Source organism: Chlorocebus sabaeus, chromosome 23, assembly GCF_047675955.1.
Source record: "Chlorocebus sabaeus isolate Y175 chromosome 23, mChlSab1.0.hap1, whole genome shotgun sequence".
Taxonomy (NCBI): Eukaryota; Metazoa; Chordata; class Mammalia; order Primates; family Cercopithecidae; genus Chlorocebus; species Chlorocebus sabaeus.
This window is the reverse complement of record NC_132926.1, coordinates 21,780,199-21,799,668: the sequence shown is the minus strand read 5'-3', so window position 1 is coordinate 21,799,668 and position 19,470 is coordinate 21,780,199. Positions and strand designations below refer to the sequence as shown.

The following is a 19,470-nucleotide window of genomic DNA, read 5'->3' as shown; positions in this document are numbered from 1 at the left end:
ATTGCCATGATCTGTGTCCCGTCCCAGTTCCCAGAAAGTCTGCAGTTTGAGCCTTCCCAGTGCCGCCTTTTCCTCTTCCCTTCCTCATTGTATTGCAGCCCCTTCTGGTGTTTCTGGCCCATGAAGAAATTTATCCTGTATTTAATCCAGCTATGCCTTTTTTTGTCTTATCACTTTGTTCTGTCATTGGCACACACTGGAGCAGAGGATTTTAAAAATATTTTATTTTAAGTTCTGGGATACATGTACAGAACATGCAAGTTTGTTACATAGGTATGCATGTGCCATGGTGGTTTGCTGCATCTATCAACCTGTCATCTAGGTTTTAAGCTCCGCATGCATTAGGTATTTGTCCTAATGCTCTCCCTCCACTTGTTTCCCACCTCCTAACAGTCCCTAGTGTGTGTTGTTCCCCTCCCTGTGTCCATGTGTTCTCACTGTTGAACTCCCATTTATCAGTGAGAACGTGTTGTGTTTGGTTTTCCGTTCCTGTGTTAGTTTGCTGAGGTAATGGCTTCCACCTCCATCCATGTCCCTGCAAAAGACATTATCTCATTCTTTTTTTATGGCTGCATAGTATTCTATTGGTGTGCGTGTACCACATTTTCTTTATCCAATCTATCATTGATGGGCATTTGAGTTGGTTCCATGTCTTTGCTATTGTAAATAGTGCTGCAATAAATGTTCGTATGCATGTGTCTTTATATAGAATGATTTATAATGCTTTGGGTATATCCCCAGTAATGGGACTGCTGGGTCAAATGGTATTTCTGGCTCTAGATCCTTGAGGGATCGCCACACTGTCTTCCACAATGGCTGAACTAATTTACATTCCCACTAACAGTGTAAAAGTATTCATATTTCTCCACTGCCTCACCGTCTACTGTTTCTTGACTTTTTAATAATCGCCATTCTGACTGGCGTGAGATGTTATCTCATTATGGTTTTGATTTGCATTTCTCTAATGATCATTGATGTTGAGCTTTTTTTCATGTTTGTTGGCCACATAAATGTCATCTTTTCAGAAGTATGTGTTCATATCCTTTACCCACTTTTTGATGGGGTTGTTTTTTCTTGTAAATTTAAGTTCCTTGTAGAATCTAGATATTAGCCCTTTGTCAGATGGTTAGATTGCAAAAATTTTCTCCCTTTCTGTAGATTGCCTTTTCACTCTGATGATTGTTTCTGTGGCTGCGCAGAAGCTCTTTAGTTTAGTACATTTTCATTTTTGTTGCAGTTGCTTTTGGTGTTTTAGTCATGAAGTCTTTGCCCGTGCCTATGTCCTGAATGGTATTTCCTGGGTTTTCTTCTAGGGCTTTTATGGTTTTGGGTTTTATGTTTAAGTCTTTAATCCATCTTGAGTCAATTTTTGTATAAGGTGTAAGGAAGGGGTCCAGTTTTTTTCTGCACATGGCTAGCCAGTTTTCCCAGCACCATTTATTAAATAGGGAATCATTTCCCCATTGCTAGTTTTTGTCTGGTTTGTTGAAGATTAGATGGTTGTAGATGTGTGGTGTTATTTGAGGTCTCTGCTCTGTTCCATTGGTGTATATGTCTGTTGTGGTTACTGTAGTCTTGTAGTGTAGTATGAAGTCAGGTAGCGTGGTGCCTCCAGCTTTGTTCTTTTTGCTTAGGATTGTCTTGGGTATACGAGCTCCTTTTTGTTTTCATATGAGATTTAAAGTAGATTTTTCTAATTCTGTGAAGAATGTCGATGGTAGTTTGGGAATAGCATTGAATCTATAAATATCTTTGGCAGTATGGCCATTTTCACCATATTGATTCTTCCTATCCATGAGCATGGAATGTTTTTCCATTTGTGTCCTCTCTTATTTCCTTGACCAGTGGTTTGTACTTCTCCTTGAAAACATCCTTCACTTCCCTTGTTAGCTGTATTCCTAGGTATTTTATTCTCTTTGTAGCAATTGTGAATGGAAATTCATTCATGATTTTTTGCTCTGCTTGTCTATTGGTGTATAGGAATGCTTATGAGTTTTGCACATTCACTTTATATCCTGAGTTTTTGGGCTGGGCTGAGACAATTTTTTTTTTGTTTTGTTTTGTTTGACTTGGAGTCTTGCTCCATAGTCTAGGCTGGAGTGCAGTGGTGCGATCTTAGCTTACTGCAACCTCCGCCTCCCAGATCCCAGTTTAAGCAATTCTCCTGCTTCAGCCTCCTGAACTCCCGAGCAGCTGGGATTACAGGCACATGCCATTATGCCCAGCTAATTTTTGTATTTTTAGTAGAGATGGGGTTTCACCATGTTGGCCACGCTCGTCTTGAGCTCCTGACCTCATGATCTGCATGCCTCGGCCTCCCAAAGTGCTGGGATTACAGGTGTGAGCCGCCGTGCCTGCCCTGACAATGGGGTTTTCTAAATATACAATCATGTCATCTGTAAAGAGACAATTTTACTTTCTCTCTTCCTGTTTGAAGATAAATAGGAATTCCTGTTTTAGGAATAAAAAAAATTCCCATTTTATTTCTTTCTCATGCTTGATTGCCCTGGCCAGAACTTCCAATACTATGTTGAATAGGAGAGGGGGTTGTCAAAATGAGAACTCTGTGATCCAAAACTACCTTTGAGTGGCTCTTAGCCACTGCCCAGCTGGTTATGGCCTGCTTTAGCTTGTGACAGTGGTGGTGGGAGGTTGGGGTGGAGAGTTCCATTGCAGAATGTAGGAACATGTTGAGCCTACTTGGGACTGTTTTCCAAATGTTTAATGCTTGTGCTTCCAGAAAGCCATTTGAGCAAGGACAAATCTTTCAGCAAAGTGTTCCCTGTGTACCATTCAATCTTATCTACTTACACTATTGGCATGGATGTTAGAGGCTCACATTAAACTGCCAGAGTTCGAAACTTGCTTCTATCTTGCAGTGCTTGGGGGCAAGTTAAACCTTATTGCATCTACCATATTTCTAAATCTGTAAAATGGGAATATAAAAACACCCAACACAAAGGATTCTAGAGGTTAAATAATACATGCTAATCATGTAGAGAGATATCTGGCATAGAACTGTAAGCTATTAGTTTTTATAGCTATTGACTAGAAGAATCTAATCAGAGAGGTGACATTGCCTTCTTAGTTGTCAAAAATGTGATATTTGGATATGCTTGAGATATGGTTACCTGGAGGCACGTTTCTAAACATTCACCCTAAAATTGAATGTGGAGAATTCCTCCCTAACACAGCCTCAGGTATGTATGGTCAGTGGTCAGTGTTTTCCTTGTCTCTTAAACACCGCTAAACTTTTTTTTTTTTTTTTTTTTTTTGAGATGGAGTCTCACTCTGTCACCCAGGCTGGAGTGCAGTGGCGTGATCTTGGCTCACTGCAACCTCCACTTCCCATGTTCAAGCAATTTTCCTGCCTCAGCCTCCCGAGTAGCTGTAACCACAGGCACCTGCTACCATACTCAGCTAATTTTTTATTTTTAGTAGAGACGGGGTTTCACCATGTTGGCCAGGCTGGTCTCAAACTCCTGACCTCAGGTGATCTGCCCACCTCGGCCTCCCAAAGTGCTGGGATTACAGGCATGAGCCACCATGCCTGGCCATACCCCTGCACTTTTTTTTATCAACTGATATTATCTATGTTTGCAACTAATTGTCTCATTGTTTTATATATGTTAGTTTTAACATCCTGACTAGATGAAAAGCAAGTTGAGGCCAGAATTTTATCTTTTTCACCCCTTTCATCTCTGTAGAGATAGGACATAGGTAGCAGCTTAGTGTGTATTTATTGAGTGGATCAATAACACAGAATGAAACAATTCAGAAATTTGAGTATAGTCAATGGACAGGAGCACAATTTTCAAGCCAAAGGGGCTTTGGGACACTTACCCATGTCTTCATTTCCATTGCCTGGTGCAAGAGGATTGTGGTGAGGGAGATGGTGTTGATTGGTGTCCCAAAGGTAAAGACGTCTATATCAGAGCCCTTATAGGTCTGCAGAGGAGGAACAGACAGGCATTGTCAGGTATGTCTGTGGACTTAAAACTTTGGCTTTGACACAGTGTTTGTAAGGCATCAATGAAGGCAGTTGTCAATGGAGAAAGAGGAGGTACCCAGCTGCCATCCACGTGGTACTAATCTGAGGAACAGATCAAGATGAGAAAGGAATTGATAGGACTAATTTAGAAATGGTGTTTGCAGGAGTAAGCCAAGATGGGGATTGTAAAACCATTGTGGAATGAATGAAGAAAGAATTCATTGAGAGCCCATCAGACACCTTCTGTGTTTGCCTACAATGAGTTTACTCTATTAGGCAGAGTGGATGTAGTACAATTTAAGGAAGTAAGTGCTATAATAGAGGCAAGTACAAGGTACCCTGGGAACACAGAAGAGAGGATATACTAGCTGAGACCAGAACAAGAGGAGTTAATCACTTGGAAAGAGAGGGTAAATGCAGTTCCAGCAAAGGTCAGAACTGAGGGTGAACACAGAGGGTTTGTAGAACTCCAAAGAGGTCTATATTGTAGGTCTGTCGAGCATATTCAAGGGCAAAAGATATAGTAGGAAAGCCAAGCAGAGGCCTGGCCAGGGAGGGTATTGTAAGCCAGAAAATTCAAGCAAAGCACAAGATCCCTGCCTCCCCTAGCCCCATCATCTCGCTAATTATGAAAGAATAGGAGCCCAGAGATTGGATAAGCAACAGTGTTTTTGGCGATTGCTTCCCATCCTGTTCCCTGGGTCCAGGAAGAAGACATATATTGTTTGCTACCTAAATTCTCACCATTTAAACTGAGGAATCAAACTGAGATTGGGCTGGTATCCCTTGCTATCTGCATTCTTGCTACTTTTTTCAGATAATGTGGTATCTCATTGTCAGAACTTGCTGCCTCTGAAGGCTAGCTTCCTTGACTTTCAAAGCATAAGCCTGCATAAAAATCAAGGGTAGTAAATTCAAATACCTTCAGTGTTCAAGTAGGAAACAGTTAATGAGTGAAGATAGCCAGGTGTAAGACAAAGGGGAGTGGTAGAGACTAAGGCAAACTGGAGAACATGCTCACAAGGTGAGCCCAACTGCAAAGTCAAGTCCAGATTTTTGCTATAAGGGAAAAAATGACCCAGTATAAATATAGCTTTCAGTTTTTCAAGAGCCGGCAGTAATCAAAATGTTTAGGTAGTGTTCTGACTTTTCAAACACCTTGGGTTGGATGTAGTCTGCAGGCCACCTGTTTGAGCCTCTGCTCTAAAGTGTCCAGAAGGACACTACTAGTCTGGAACTTTATATAAAAAGGACCAGTTCTTCTCTGCAATTTATGTGGTTAGAATGGGACTATATGACTTACCAGGTAAGGGATAAAGAAACAGATGAGGCTCTGGTAGAATGCATCCGCCATAGAAATCCAGAAAGTCGATAGGTTATAGCACTGCCAGGAGAGAACACACCAATAATTACCACCCTTATAGCAAGCCTCGATTCTTGGCAAGCAACTTTCTTGCATGTGGTTGGGACAGACAACCAGACACTTACAATGCCTCTTGTATTTGTGGTAGTAGAATGGAGTAATTAGGAGCAGACTTGGGGGTGACAGACTTCAGTTCAACTAACTGTGTGACCTTGTGAAAATTACTAAACTGTGCAGAGAACTAGTCTCTTCTTCCACAAAATGTGGGCAAAAATAACACAGTCTATCTCCTTGGGGTTCAAGAGGACTCAATGCAATTGTGCCTTAGTACCTAGTAAGTACTCAGGCCTTAGTGCCTAGCAAGTACTCAGTTATTCATTGTTATCACTCATTAGCTCTATTACTAGTGCTGCTACAAACTTGGTACGTGTAGAGACTCTAAAGTTTCCAAGTGGCATCTGAGAGATCTTAATCATAGCCTGAATCACAGGTTCCCAAGAGTTTCTGAAGCTCAACGGCTTCAGAAACAATGCTTCTCAGGCATCAGCCTTTGTGCCTTCCCTGGGAAAAGTCAAACCTTTACAGTTTTTGGGTTTTGCTTCATTAACTTCTTTTAGATACTCAAGGAATTTGTTATGCAGCCTGCACGTTGATGGGAAGGGTAAACTTAAAAGAGCCCAAGATGAACACGTGCTCCCACCATGCCCCCTTCGTCTGGACTGCCTGGGCTTCTGTGTTGCTTTCTCCTCTTGTCTTTGGGTTACAACTGGGCTTGCTGTTTGTCTATAAATAATTGCCAGCTCTCAAACACCACACCTGGCTTTGCCCTCCTTTCCTCCAGGTGCAAGATACTCTCTGGCATTGCAAAATCCCTCTTCCCAGAGCTCCCTCTTCGAGGCATCCAGGGTCCCTTGATCCAGCTTCTTGCTGGTGCTGGGAGTGCATGCTGTCTGACTTCTCCAAATCACTCAGGGCTGCAGTGTGGCCTCTCTGGACCTCCTAGGATGCCAGCCGATGACTTCTCAGGCCTGCCTTAGTCTATTTGATACCAGCAAGTTCTAAAGTACATGTAATTTTGAGTTCTAAGTTTTACCTTTCCTAATATGAAAACAGAACCATTGTATATCTTGTCCAGTGAAAAGCAAGTAGCTATAAATCCCAACGGTTCCCAAACTGGGTTTTGGGGGTTCTAGCGATGCGTCTCAGAGCCTGGAGGGGCCCACCAAAAGGTATAGGATCTTTCTGCATGCCTCTTCCCCTTCGACTAGGCAGTCCCATATTAATGTGTGATATAATTAAGAAATAATTAAAAATACCCACTAGTCTGGCCCAACACCCTCAACAACAAATGGGAAACAGGTCAGGAAAGAGAGGAGTTACTCAAAGGAAATGATGGAACAGTGGTCAGAATGCAGGCTCCTGACCCCAGCATATAGCTCTTTCTCTGATGCCTCCAGCGGGGAGGGTAGAGATCAGTACGAAGCTGAAGTCACCTTCCCTTGGCTGCCCGATCCCCTTACCTCAGAGTTCTGGCCACTCTTGTATAGCTCAGGCAATGCCAGGAGTGTTTCTGCAGAGATGTCTTTGTCAAGGACTCCAAAGACGAGAGGAGGCAAGGAGGTAAAGAAGAGATTGAAGAATATCATCTGCCAGTAATCAATCATGGTGGAGCCGGAGAAACCACAGAAGAACTGATACCAGAAGAGCAGGTTGACATAGCACTGCAGGCAAAGAGCATGGCCTTGTGAGTGGGGCTCTGTGTGCAGCCGGTCACCAGCTGCTGCTTGGGACCTCTGGGAGCTGCTGGAGTGGCAGTTTCCTCATTTATAACACACAGGGTTATGTAAGGATTAGAGGTAATTCTAATCCTCGAAGTAGTAGCTACTGCTGTTACCACTACTATGGTTGCTACTAACATTCTTCAGGACCTAAAGGGAATTCCACCAACTTGTTTAAGGGGAGTGGACAGTAAGTCTTCACTTAACGTTGCCAATAGGTTCTTAGAAACTGCAACTTAAAGCAAAATGATGTATGGCAAGTCCTGGAATAACATTGCTTCATCCAACATCACAGTTTCTAAGAACCTATTGATGATATTAAGTGAAGACTTACTGTACTATGGTGGTTAAAAGTACCGATTTTGGAGGCAGAGAGGCCTGGTTTTGAATCCCCAGTTCTGTCACTTACTAGCTGTGTGACCTTGGACAAACTGCTTAACCTTTCTGAACATCATTTTATCATTTATCAGCTGGGAAGAGTAGTAATTAGACCAATGGCATGTGAAATATGAATGGCAGTAGAGTGGTAATAGAAAGAGATATCACTGACAAAGGGGTAATGGAAAGACTGAACCATGAGCAGCACACCTGGTAGGATGATGACCTCGTGAGAAGGTTGACTTCACTCTACTTTCCTAATGGTCATGCAGCTCAGAAGGGTGAATGAGAAAATCTGCCTAAAGGTTGTTCACTTTTTCTAAAACTCTTTCAAGATCTCCTGTCTTGTGGGTGGGCTGGGTCACTGTTATTGTCTGCCATATTGAGATATGGTTTGGTAATTTGACCAGGTTCGTACATACAAGCAGCTGGTCCTGGAGTTAGAACTAGAACTTCTGAGTTATGTGGGGCTGAGGCACAGAGATGTGAAGGGTCTTGCAAGAAATCATTCAGCAGGTTTGTGTTCAAGCTGTAACTCCTATTTCTGAACTGCTGAGTCAATGTTATTTTGGAAGGGCTCTCTATTTTAACAAACATATTACCACTAGTAGTAACATCAGTATAAGATTTGACCTTCTATATGTGCCAGGAGTGAGATATACATCAGTATATTAGCATATAGTACATCACTGGATGTGCAATACACACTATAGATTGCCCTAACAACCTTGCAAGGTTAATATGCTAATAGCAATAATACTATGTTATTGTACTAATATATCACACATGTTGATATTAACAATAATATTAACATTATTAGGTCCACTCTACAGATGAAGAATCTGAGGTTCTGACACACTGTTGCCCCCTGCCCAAATTCAGAGCTAGAGAGTGGTACAATCAGCATCTGAATTTTCAAAGTTCTTTCTCTTTTTAACCACCTCTAAACTTTCTCAATCCTATCTTTGGCTTGTACAATTAGACTTTCCTAGACATATACAGCTTGCAAAGCTGAAAATATTTATCATCTAGCTCTTTGAAGACACAGCTTCCTGAGACCTGATGTAGACAGTCAGCCTCACGCGGGCCATGATTGGCTTGATTCTTGCTCTATACCCATTTCTCAGCCCTGTTCCCAACACACAGCAGACATTCAACTGTTATTTGAATCGATGTAGTTAATCTTAGCTCTATGCTAACACCCATCCTGGAGTTTTAACATTACAGAGTGCTTCTTTCCTACTGAGGCCCTGGTAAGATCTTGGTTGTTTTTCACTTCTGCTTAACTGGAATCTTTGTACCTTGCAAGAAGTGCATTGAACCCTGTGGCAGCATTGCTGAGATTGGATGCCTGCTCTTTCTCTCAAGAAGCTACAGTGCAGTAATTAATTCATTGTTCAAATTTCAGAGCAGGCCGGGTTTTAATCCGCTCTGAAATTGGTTTCGGATGTAGAAGTCATAGTTCTCCACCTTCTAATTGCAACAGGGGGAGATAATGCGGCATCAAGTATCGCAATTTTGAGCATGGCATTGGGCTGGAAATAAATATCATTTAAGCTTTGAAAGCGTGGCTGCTTGGAAATGTTTTCTTTCCTATTTCACAAATTTAATGCAGAGAAGAGGCTGTGCTTATTGAAAAGAATTATTCCTTGAGCTGCCAAAAAAATTAAACGGGGGCATTTTGAATTCTAAGTAAACAGTCTTTCACTCTCAAAGTGAGTTTCAAGTCAGATGGAGTGACTTGTTTGCATAGACTTGCTGAGATAATATTACCATCGAGTTGACTGAATTTACATTACTTTTTGTCATGCTGTTTATCTACATATACATTGAACTTTGCACAGAAAGTCATTCCTGAGCAAGGGTGACTGTGTCAGAGTCTGACAGAAAGACTGGAGCAAGAGGGAAAAACATGGAATTTTGTAGCTACTACCTGGCTCATGTTTTTCTTCCATGACCTTGGTCTTAATCCTCCCCTTTTACTTATGCAAAGAGGAGTCAAATTCTGTTTGGAAGATCGTGGAGTTTATTGAAAGCCTTTGAACTAGATAATGAAAAACTCAGTCTTTTGTTCCCTCCATTAGTATAGCAATGTTCTGACTTCTTCCTATACCCATTGTAAATAAAGGGTTTTTCAAACTAGAGTCTTCTGACAGTTTTAATACCTCAATTAGTATGTGTTTGCTTTGGGACCTCATCAACAGGACAGAAACCGACATAGTTTTTAGGAGACACAACTTATTGTTTGTATTTGTATAGGGCTATACGCTTTTCAGAGCTCTGCCTCTAAGGCCTCTTGACATAGAATCAGTTTCCCCATATTATTGATGAAAAGATTACTTAATCTCTGTGAGCTTCAGTTTCTTCAAGGTCATACAACATGTTGGAGTCAGGTAAGATTACGCAGACAATCTCTGCACCTCAAACATCTTTGCCAAGTAGATACTTTATTTAGTATCCTGCCCTCCAGGAACTCCCTGAAAGAAAGCCAGGGGCACTGAAGTGATGTACAAGTCCCATGTTGAAGCCATGGGCTCCAGCCTTATATTCTGTGAGGTACTTTTCATCTTCACTCTCCAAAGGCATGGGGTGTAGCTCTTGCATTGAGCTGGCTCTATATAGAGAGGAAATCTAAGATACAAGTCAGACTAGCTCTTCAAATCCTTCTTTGTTACAATAAGAAAATCTCATTTATGAGATTTAACTCAAAGAATAATGACAGCAACAACAATAACAAAAAATGGTTAACTTTATAGACAATTATGATATGCTAATCACTTTATATGCAAGCTTTCATTTAGTCCTCATAGCAAATAGATGAGAAAGCTACTATTACCACCCCCCGTTTTACAGATGGTGAAACTGAGATTTAGGGACACTACCACATATGGGAATCTGGATTTGAACCCAATGTGTCTGACTCCAGAGTCTACACTAGTAGCCATTCGTGCTGCCCTCTGTGTGCCAGGTGCTTTTCATACAGCATTGCCAATTCTCCCAATAACTTCACAAAAATAGAAAGTGAAGAGTCTAGCTCAAGGTCACAGAGCTGTTAAGGAACAGTTTCAAGATCCAACACTATGCCAGCCTGACTCCTTCCTTTTATGCTGAGGTGCTTTGCCCACTGCTAGGGGGAGATCTGGCCCTGTGGCAAGGACTGCCAAGGCCTGGGTGGGAGGATGCCACAGGCTACTTACCACATTCTTGTAGAGGTAGTACACCACCATCCTGGCCAGGCGTGAGTAACACCAGTGGCCGTGCACAAGCAGTAGCTTCTTGAGATGCTTAAAGCGGGCAATGGCAAAGTCGCTGGACATGACAGCCTGAGAGGGGAGGACAGACACATCAGCTTCCATCCATGGCTGCCAGTGCCCCAGAGGGACTCTCTCAAGGGCGTTGCTTTGGTCTAGGCCTGTGGCCAGCAGAGTCCTAAAGACCCCTTGTTGTGGTCACTCTTGGGTAGCTTTTTGGATTCTGACACCCCACCCTCCCTTCTGGGAAATCCAAACCTCACTAGAATCCAAGGAGGGCAGATCAGAAGGGATCAGTGTTCTAGGGTGGCTCTGCATCTGTTTATCCAGCAAGCAGGATTTATGAACAGACATGTTCAAAGAGTACTATAAACTGTGTCTTGTTCTGAGTAATCCTAGGGGCAGAAGAGTATTTCAGCTCCAGGTAAAGGAAGAGCTGTCACTTAGCTCCATCTGTGACTGTGGCCCATTATGTATCAGGCACTGTGCTAGGGATGCGATGGTTAACCAGAGAGAAGGGGCTTCTATTCAAGCAATTTTCAATCCTCTGAACACTTTCACCACCCCCTGAGGCAGGCCATTGGCTCCATTCACAGATGGAGCTAAGTGACAGCTCTTCCTTTACCTGGAGCTGAAATATGTCTTCTGCCCCTGGGATTACTCAGAACAAGAAACAGTTTATAGTACTCTTTTGAAAGCATGAACACTGAACATGCCTGTTTGTAAATCCTGGTATAAATTTTGGTCTAATTCCCCGTGCCTCAGTTTCCCAATCTAAAAAATGGAATAGCAATCCATTAGAGGGTGTGATGATTATTAAAGTTCAATGAGATCCTAAATATGAAGTGTCTAATGCAAGCCAGGATGGCTTTGAATGTGGCCCAAAATTATGAGACTTATTTTTTTTGCAGTTTTTTAAAGCTCATCAGCTATAGTTAGTGCATTTTATGTGTAGCCCAATATAATTCTTCTTCCAATGTGGCCCAGGGAAGCCAAAAGATTGGATACCCCTGGTCTAACAGATTGCTGGCATATAGGAGATACGCAAAGGGTAACATTTCAGAAGTATTCTGCAGCTTCCCAGTCAATGCTCTCTATCCTCATCAACAAATTTAAGCAGTGCCAAATGTTTACACTGGTGGTGGAAATACAATTGTTAATGGCTCAAAACCCACAAACACAAAATGTTGTCTGTTTTAATGGGAACATTTAGCAGTCAAGTTAGTATTCTTTCAAGCTGAATTTTGACACTATGAAAGTGTACATTTGCAAAATGATTTCCAATGTCCTTATATCTGTCATTGCTTATGGAGGGCATTGCAACTTTGGATGTGGGTGGAAGTTCTCAGGGAGAAGTTTCTCCAACACTCTGGAGATTTCCTTATATCTCAACTAAGGACCAAAGAAAGGAAGGAAGAAACAAGAACAGTTGCAGAGAACAATACCTGCATGCCTTCCTGTCCAGATATTCCAATTCCAATATCAGCAGCTTGAATCATGCTTACATCATTTGCTCCATCACCTGAAAGAGAGGTCATGAGGTATCTTTATTTTTGGTTCAACTGCTCAGTGACAATGAGGTAGCTCTAAAGTGTCCCCAGTTATGTACAATTGAATCCTTTCAACATTAGTGCTATAGAAAGTCATTGCTATAGTACTTACCTTGGACAATAAGTCCACCATTTTCTTTACCATTCAACAAATATAGGACTTACTAAGTGTCTTTTTTTTCTAGGCACAGCACTAGGTATTGGGGATATAACGGTAATCAAGAGACTTGGGCAGTTTTCAAAAAAAAAAAAAAATGCCTTCACAAATGTTACAATGAACTTTACTGATCAGTAAATGGAGAAGTTGAGCAACTTAGAGACTTGGCAAGGGTAATTCCACTAGAGAAAGGACCCAGGAGAAATGGAACTCAGATCTTTCAGATTCCAGGGCCAACACATTTCCCCCAGTCAAACTTGAAATACCATATCAAGACAACTGGACAGTTTGGACAGTGAAATCATCAGAAATTGTCAATGGTTTCCAAGGAGAGGGATGATATTCTGTTTTGTTTCTCAGTGTAGAAAAGTGAGATTGACTCATGTTTTTGAAATACATTTAGTCACACTGAGTTCTCATTCAATGAACTGAGTTGTTTCAGGAAACTGGAGGTAAGGCATAGAAACACACACACACACACACACACACGGTCTCCTTGTATACGAAGACTGTTCAAGATCTTTCCGTGATGAGGGAAATGTTCTATATCTGCACTGTCCAATACAGAAACCAGTAGCCACATGTGACTATGGAAATTTTGCTGGTGAAATTCGATTTAATTAAATTTAAGTAGCCACAGATAGCTCTATACAGCGAGGCCTTCCCCAGAAGCTAAACTCTCCCCAGTGCTTTATCTTTTAGATGGGAGTTCAGCAAACTTTTTCTGTAAAGGGTCAGATGGTAAATATTTCAGGTTTTGTGAGCCAAGAAGCAAAACTGAAGAGTTATTCTTGCTGAAAGGCTGTTAGTATTTTATAAATTTTACATTGAAAAATAGAAAAATCATTCTTAGTATCCATACAAAAACATGCCATGGGTTGGATTCAGCCTGCAGGCCATAGTTTGCCAACCCTTGTTGTTGTAGACTATGCTGCCTTCATTCTTTTCCTGGCCCTGCCTGTTTTCTAGCAGTTTCTCAGAATAAGCCGCAATTAATATTTATATTATTATGATATAGAATTTCTATTGATATTTTATATCTTTCTATATATAGAAATTTATATCTTTATATATTTATAAAGATATAAAATATATGTAAGTTTATTATATGATATATTATTATGATGTAGAATATAAAATGGGAGGGAGAGAATGATTCTTCTCCTAGTTATCTGATGACACATTTATTGGTCTTAAAAATTTTGCCATAAGTAGCCTTTATTCTAAAATTTTTTTTGATTGCATAGCCATGCATAATTTTAATCATCCCCATGGCAGAATAAATCCAACCTTTAACCTCTTCTGTTAGTGAACGAGGAGAAGTAGAGGTGTGAAACCATGCTATTTCTTGCCATGCTGGTTTTGTTTCTGTTGCTATGGGAGTGAAGCCAATATCTGACCTCGGAGAAAATCATTATTGGGCTATTGCCTTATGTGTGTCTGAATTTCTGAAGAGGACAATTCCGGGTATAAAAGTAGGATGTTGTTGCTAAAGGTTTGCTCTCTGCTTTCTTTCTGCCCCACTCTTGTTATTCTCTACTGTTCTTACCTGAAGACCAGGAACACAACCATCATGTTTAATAGGGTTTCTATTTGAAATGTCAGGAAAGAAAATTTTTTCTCATGCCTGTGTAGGAGCAGGAGAAGCTGGCAACATCTGTAAGAATATCCCTAAGAGCTATCCCTGTCCCATTTCATCCCCTAAGAGAAGGCAATATTTACTATGTGCTTGGTATGTGCTGGGCAGGGCATCCAACAGTGAATAAGGCTGACATGATCTTTCTACTCGAGTAGATGTTCTACTGAGTGATGGTCTACTGAGGAGGCCATCACAGAAGGTATGACAGTGCTTTGAGCTATGAGTCCTGGGTGCTGTGGGAGCCCCCAGGGGAAAGCAAAGTTAGGTAGGATTGGAAGAAGTGTTTTACAGAGGAAATAACTTGTGCAAAGGCCCAGAAGTGAGAGAGGACATGGCCCAGAATGGTAAACAGTTTCATTTGTTGGAACATGGAAAGGCAAATGTTGGAGAAAGAAAGGTGACCACAATAAGAGATGTGGATGAGGGTAATAGAAGATCACAAAGATTCTTTTAAACCAGGTTTGGTTGTTCCTGAAAGGTGTTAAGTAAGTGCAGTTTTCATTTCTCTGTCCCAACATGATTAAAGTTTAGCCCCCTCTGAAAAATTCTTTATCAACCAGTGCTAGCATCTATTGGTGATATGCTTTGTGCTGGCTTCATATTTAGAAATAAATGCAAGTTAAACATGAGACAGTTCCAATCTTTAAAATCTCCCCACCAGCCATCAACACTCAGAATACTATCAAATCCCTAAACACCTGAAGCTGTGGCATGCATAAAGTATGAAAGGGAAAATGATCTGCATCCCAGAATTAAGATGGTCTGAGTATATATCATTGATGGCAACATTTCTTGAACTACCTGGATGCACTGAATTCAAGGCCTCTGCTGGTTTTGACCTCCATCTAAATCCTGATTTATCTTTAGCTGACTTGCTAGGTCCAGGAACTTTGATGCACTGTCCCACTTCATCCCCTAGTTGCTGCATCTTGATTGTCATTTTGAACTCTCTCCCTCTAAGACAATGACTCACAGCCTAAGCATTCTGACTTTGAGACCTGACCTCCCACCTCTGGTCCGGTCTTTCATCAGATCATCCCTGCCAAGGTGCCACCCACATCTCAGTATGATGGGTACCTATGGAAAGGGTCATGACGTGCAACTTGTCTCGCACCAACTTGACTATCATACTCTTCTGGAGTGGCGTGGAGCGGCAGCACAGGACGGACCGACAATACTGGGTCAATTCCAGAAACTTCTTCTCTAGCTTTCCCTGGAAGATGGCATTCAATGTCTTCCCGTCGATGACCAATCCAGCTTCTGGAACCACAGCTTCTGAGGTGATGGATGGTGTCTTGGATGGTAAGTGGAACCCAAAGAGCTTGCGGTCTGGCTTCTGTAGTTCATGAAATTGCTTTAGCTCTTCCAATGCACAATTGAGGATGGATTCACAGGTCTCCTATAAAGAGGCATAATAATACAGTATTTGTAAGCAACCTTGGAAATGCATGTTAACAATTTCACTTTATTCTTTAGTAAGATAGTCATAAAAATCTACTACCATAGAGATTACTTATAAGCTATTCTCCAATTTTTACATTTCTCTGCAATGTATGACATAACATCAAAGGAATATTAATTTGGAACCAAATTAACAGACAAAATAGAAGACACTGCTTGTGAGTGGGAGTGAAAATAGCTCAGCAAGATGGAGACAGATACAAGGATGGCATAATAAATAATACTAATATGATGGTAAATAATGACAATATGTCATGCTGGTATGGTGCTTTCTATTTCTCACAGGTCATTTAAGTTCCCCTTTGTTCCTCAGAACATTCCTGTGTGGTAGATAGGGTGTGTATTCCCAGTCTTAGAGATGAGGAGATTGAAATGAGATCTTTAATAACTCACCCAAGATCATCCAAACTTAGTAGTGGAGTCAGGATCATTACTACTTGAACTGTGGCTTCCTAATTGAAAAAAATACATTGTCCCTGTGTTTTTCCATTGTTGTATTCCACGAAGGGTGCTAAGAACTGTGGCATGAAGCATTGATCATATTGGTTTGAACGGACTATGATTATGAAAGTCTTATTGATGGAAATAAACTTACTGATTTTTTTCTGGTGTTTGCCTTGAAATATAGTGAGAAAGTATTTCCTTTTTCAATTTTTTTCTTCCATTACTTTCGATTATATCAAAGATAGTCATATTTTGATTCAAATTTATTCTTGATATCAACTTCTCTGAACATCACTTTAATAAAGTCGTGGTAGAAAACAGCATTATCAATTTATTTATTTTTATTATACTTTAAATTCTAGGGTACATGTGCACAATGTGCAGGTTACATATGTATACATGTGCCATGTTGGTTTGCTGCACCCATTAACTTGTCATTTACATTAGATATTTCTCCTAATGCTATCCCTCCCCAATTCCCCCACCCCATGACAGGCCCCGGTGTGTGATGTTCCCTGCCCTGTGTCCAAGTGTTCTTATTGTTCAGTTCCCACCTCTGAGTGAGATGTGGTGTTTTGTTTTCTGTCCTTGCAATAGTTTGCTCAGAATGATGGTTTCCAGCTTCATCCATGTCGCTATAAAGGACATGAACTCATCCCTTCTTATGGCTGCATAGTATTCCATGGTGTATATGTGCCACATTTTCTTAATCCAGTCTCTCATTGATGGACATTTGGGTTGGTTCCAACTCTTTGCTATTGTGAATAGTGCCACAATAAGCATATGTGTGCATGTGTCTTTATAGCAGCATGATTTATAATCCTTTGGGTATAAACCCAGTAATGGGATGGCTGGATCAAATGGTATTTCTAGTTCTAGATCCTTGAAGAATCGCCACACTGTCTTCCACAATGGTTGAACTAGTTTGCAGTCCCACCAACAGTGTAAAAGTGTTCCTATTTCTCCACATCCTCTCCAGCACCTGTTTTTTCCTGACTTTTAAATGATTGCCATTCTAACTGGTGTAAGATGGTATCTCACTATGGTTTTGATTTGCATTTCTTTGATGACCAGTGATGATGAGCCTTTTTTTCACGTGTCTGTTGGCTGCATAAATGTCTTCTTTTGAAAAGTGTTGCTATCCTTTGTCCACTTTTTGATGGGGTTGTTTGATTTTTTCTTGTAAATTTAAGTTCTTTGTAGATTGTGAATATTAGCCCTTTGTCATATGGGTAGATTACAAAAATTTTCTCCCATTCTGTAGGTTGCCTGTTCACTCTGATGGTAGTTTCTTTTGCTGTGCAGAAGCTCTTTAGTTTAATTTGATCCCATTTGTCTATTTTGGCTTTTGTTGCCATTGCTTTTGGTGTTTTAGTCATGAAGTCCTTGTCCATACCTATGTCCTGAATGGTATTGCCTAGGTTTTCTTCTAGGGTTTTTTATGGTTTTAGGTCTAACATTTAAGTCTTTAATCCATCTTGAATTAATTTAATCAATTTTAATATCATTGTTTTCTTCACATGGGTCTTCATTTTACAGTGTTCTTTCATCCATGGCAAGGGATGATGATTTTACATTTATTGAAGTGCTAAAAGTTTCTTCTAAATATAATATTCAAAGTGAGTCAACTTATTAAGTAAAAAAACAGTACAAGCCATATACAGATTTTGGAAAAATTGTGAAAGCAGTTCTGAAGGGCCAGAGTTAGGGAACACTGATCTTGAGATTTCTGTCTGGGAAAATGTCTGGTATAACCTTTTTTTTTTTTTTTTTTTTTTAGGCAGAGAGTCTCACTCTGTCACTCAGGCTGGAGTGCAGTGGCATGATCTCATCTTGCTGCAACCTCTGCCTCCAGGGTTCAAGTGATTTTTGTGCCTCAACCTCCCAAGTAACTGGGATTACCAGCATGCACCACCATACTTGGCTAATTTTTATATTTTTAGTAAAGACAGGGTTTCACCATTTTAGCCAGGCTGGTCTTGAACTCCTGACCTTAAGTGATCCATCTGCCTTGGCCTCCAAAGTGCTGGGATTACAGGTGTGAATCACTGCACCCTGTCCTGGCATAACTTATTTTGGAAAGAACAAAGACATAGTTTATTATTCCTGTGCCTACCTTTAAGATGCTAAATTGAGTGTTGCAGGCACTAGAATATGCATAGAGCCCAGGGGGGCCACAGGAAGCAGTTCTAGGAGTGTGCACTTATACCAAAGGCACTTATCTGGAAAGAGATCAAAGTAGTCCTTTGGAAGCTGGGACTGGCACCAATTATATAAATTCCTCCAATATATGACTAAAGCAAGTCATTGGAGACATAAGCTTTAAAATTAAATCATCTCTGAATTTACTTATTTCCAGCTTTTAAAATAGTACAATAATTACCATTCATTGAACATTTAGAATACCTCCTGTACTGTGGTAGGAAGCCTCTAAGATGGTAGTTCCCAGTGATCTCCACTTCCTGGTATTCATGTCCTTGTGTAATCTCCTTTCATTGACTGTGGTCTACACCTAGAGACTCCTTTCTGATGAAGGGAATTCTGCAGAAGTGATGGGATGTCACCTCCCATATTAGGTTATAAAAAGACAGTGGCTTCCAATTTGGTGTTCTTTCTCACTTTCTCTTGGATGATTAGCCCTGAGGAAAACCAGCTATCATGTTGTATAGCAGTCCTGTGGAGAGGCCCACAGAGTGAGAAACTGAGGCCTGCTAACAGTTATGTGGGTGAATTTGGAAGCAGAACTCCTTCCCGTGCCCAAACCACCCACCTGTTGAGCCATCAGATGAGCCCACAGCCCTGACCAACAGCTTGAGTCCAACCTCAAGAGAGACCTTGAGCTAGGAATGCCCAACTAAGATGCCCCTGAACTCCTAATCCACAGAAACCATAAGATAATAAATGTCTGTTGTTTCAGGTCCTAAGGTTTGGAGTTATTTGTTATGTAGCAATAGATAACTAACATAGGTACTGTACTAAGTAAGTCGTTTTCTTCTGTGATCTTATTTAATCCTGCCAGTAATCTGTGAAGTTAATAGTTTTAATCTATTTTACAGATGAGGAGAATAGAAGTTCAAGAAGAATGGCGTTTGAACCATATTAAAACTTCAATGCATGTTGTTAATTATTATTAACAAAATTATTACAATAGTAATAATAGTGGTTTCAGTATTAGTTCCTATCTAATACGTTAGTCCCTTTTAAAATTCCTTGGTTGATGAACATGTCAGTGATTAGTAATTCTCTCATCTTTGGGATGAGAATTCTGAGGTCTAGGTAGATCCCATAACTTCATTACTGCTTTAATACACCTAGCAAAGAGATAGTAATCCTAAATCAATTTATAGTGAATTAGGCAAATTAAAAACCTTGGAGGAAATATGTAACTACATTAAACTAGGGTTTAAATAAACTAAGACTTAGAGTATATTTCCCCAGTTTCTGGCTTAACATTTTAT

General features: G+C 40.6%; 1 protein-coding gene across 2 annotated transcripts in view; it reads right to left on the bottom strand.

The window, feature by feature from the left end:
- Positions 1 to 19,470, bottom strand: part of ATP10B (ATPase phospholipid transporting 10B (putative)) — a 276,181-nt gene that overhangs the window by 24,498 nt on the left and 232,213 nt on the right. For both annotated transcript variants that reach the window (XM_073010544.1, XM_073010545.1), the window contains 6 exons: positions 15,185 to 15,506; positions 12,207 to 12,283; positions 10,708 to 10,833; positions 6,875 to 7,075; positions 5,295 to 5,375; positions 3,844 to 3,948 (listed from right to left, as the gene is read on the bottom strand). In XM_073010544.1, the coding sequence (XP_072866645.1) occupies positions 3,844 to 3,948; positions 5,295 to 5,375; positions 6,875 to 7,075; positions 10,708 to 10,833; positions 12,207 to 12,283; positions 15,185 to 15,506 (912 nt within the window). The remainder of the gene's footprint in view (positions 1 to 3,843; positions 3,949 to 5,294; positions 5,376 to 6,874; positions 7,076 to 10,707; positions 10,834 to 12,206; positions 12,284 to 15,184; positions 15,507 to 19,470) is intronic.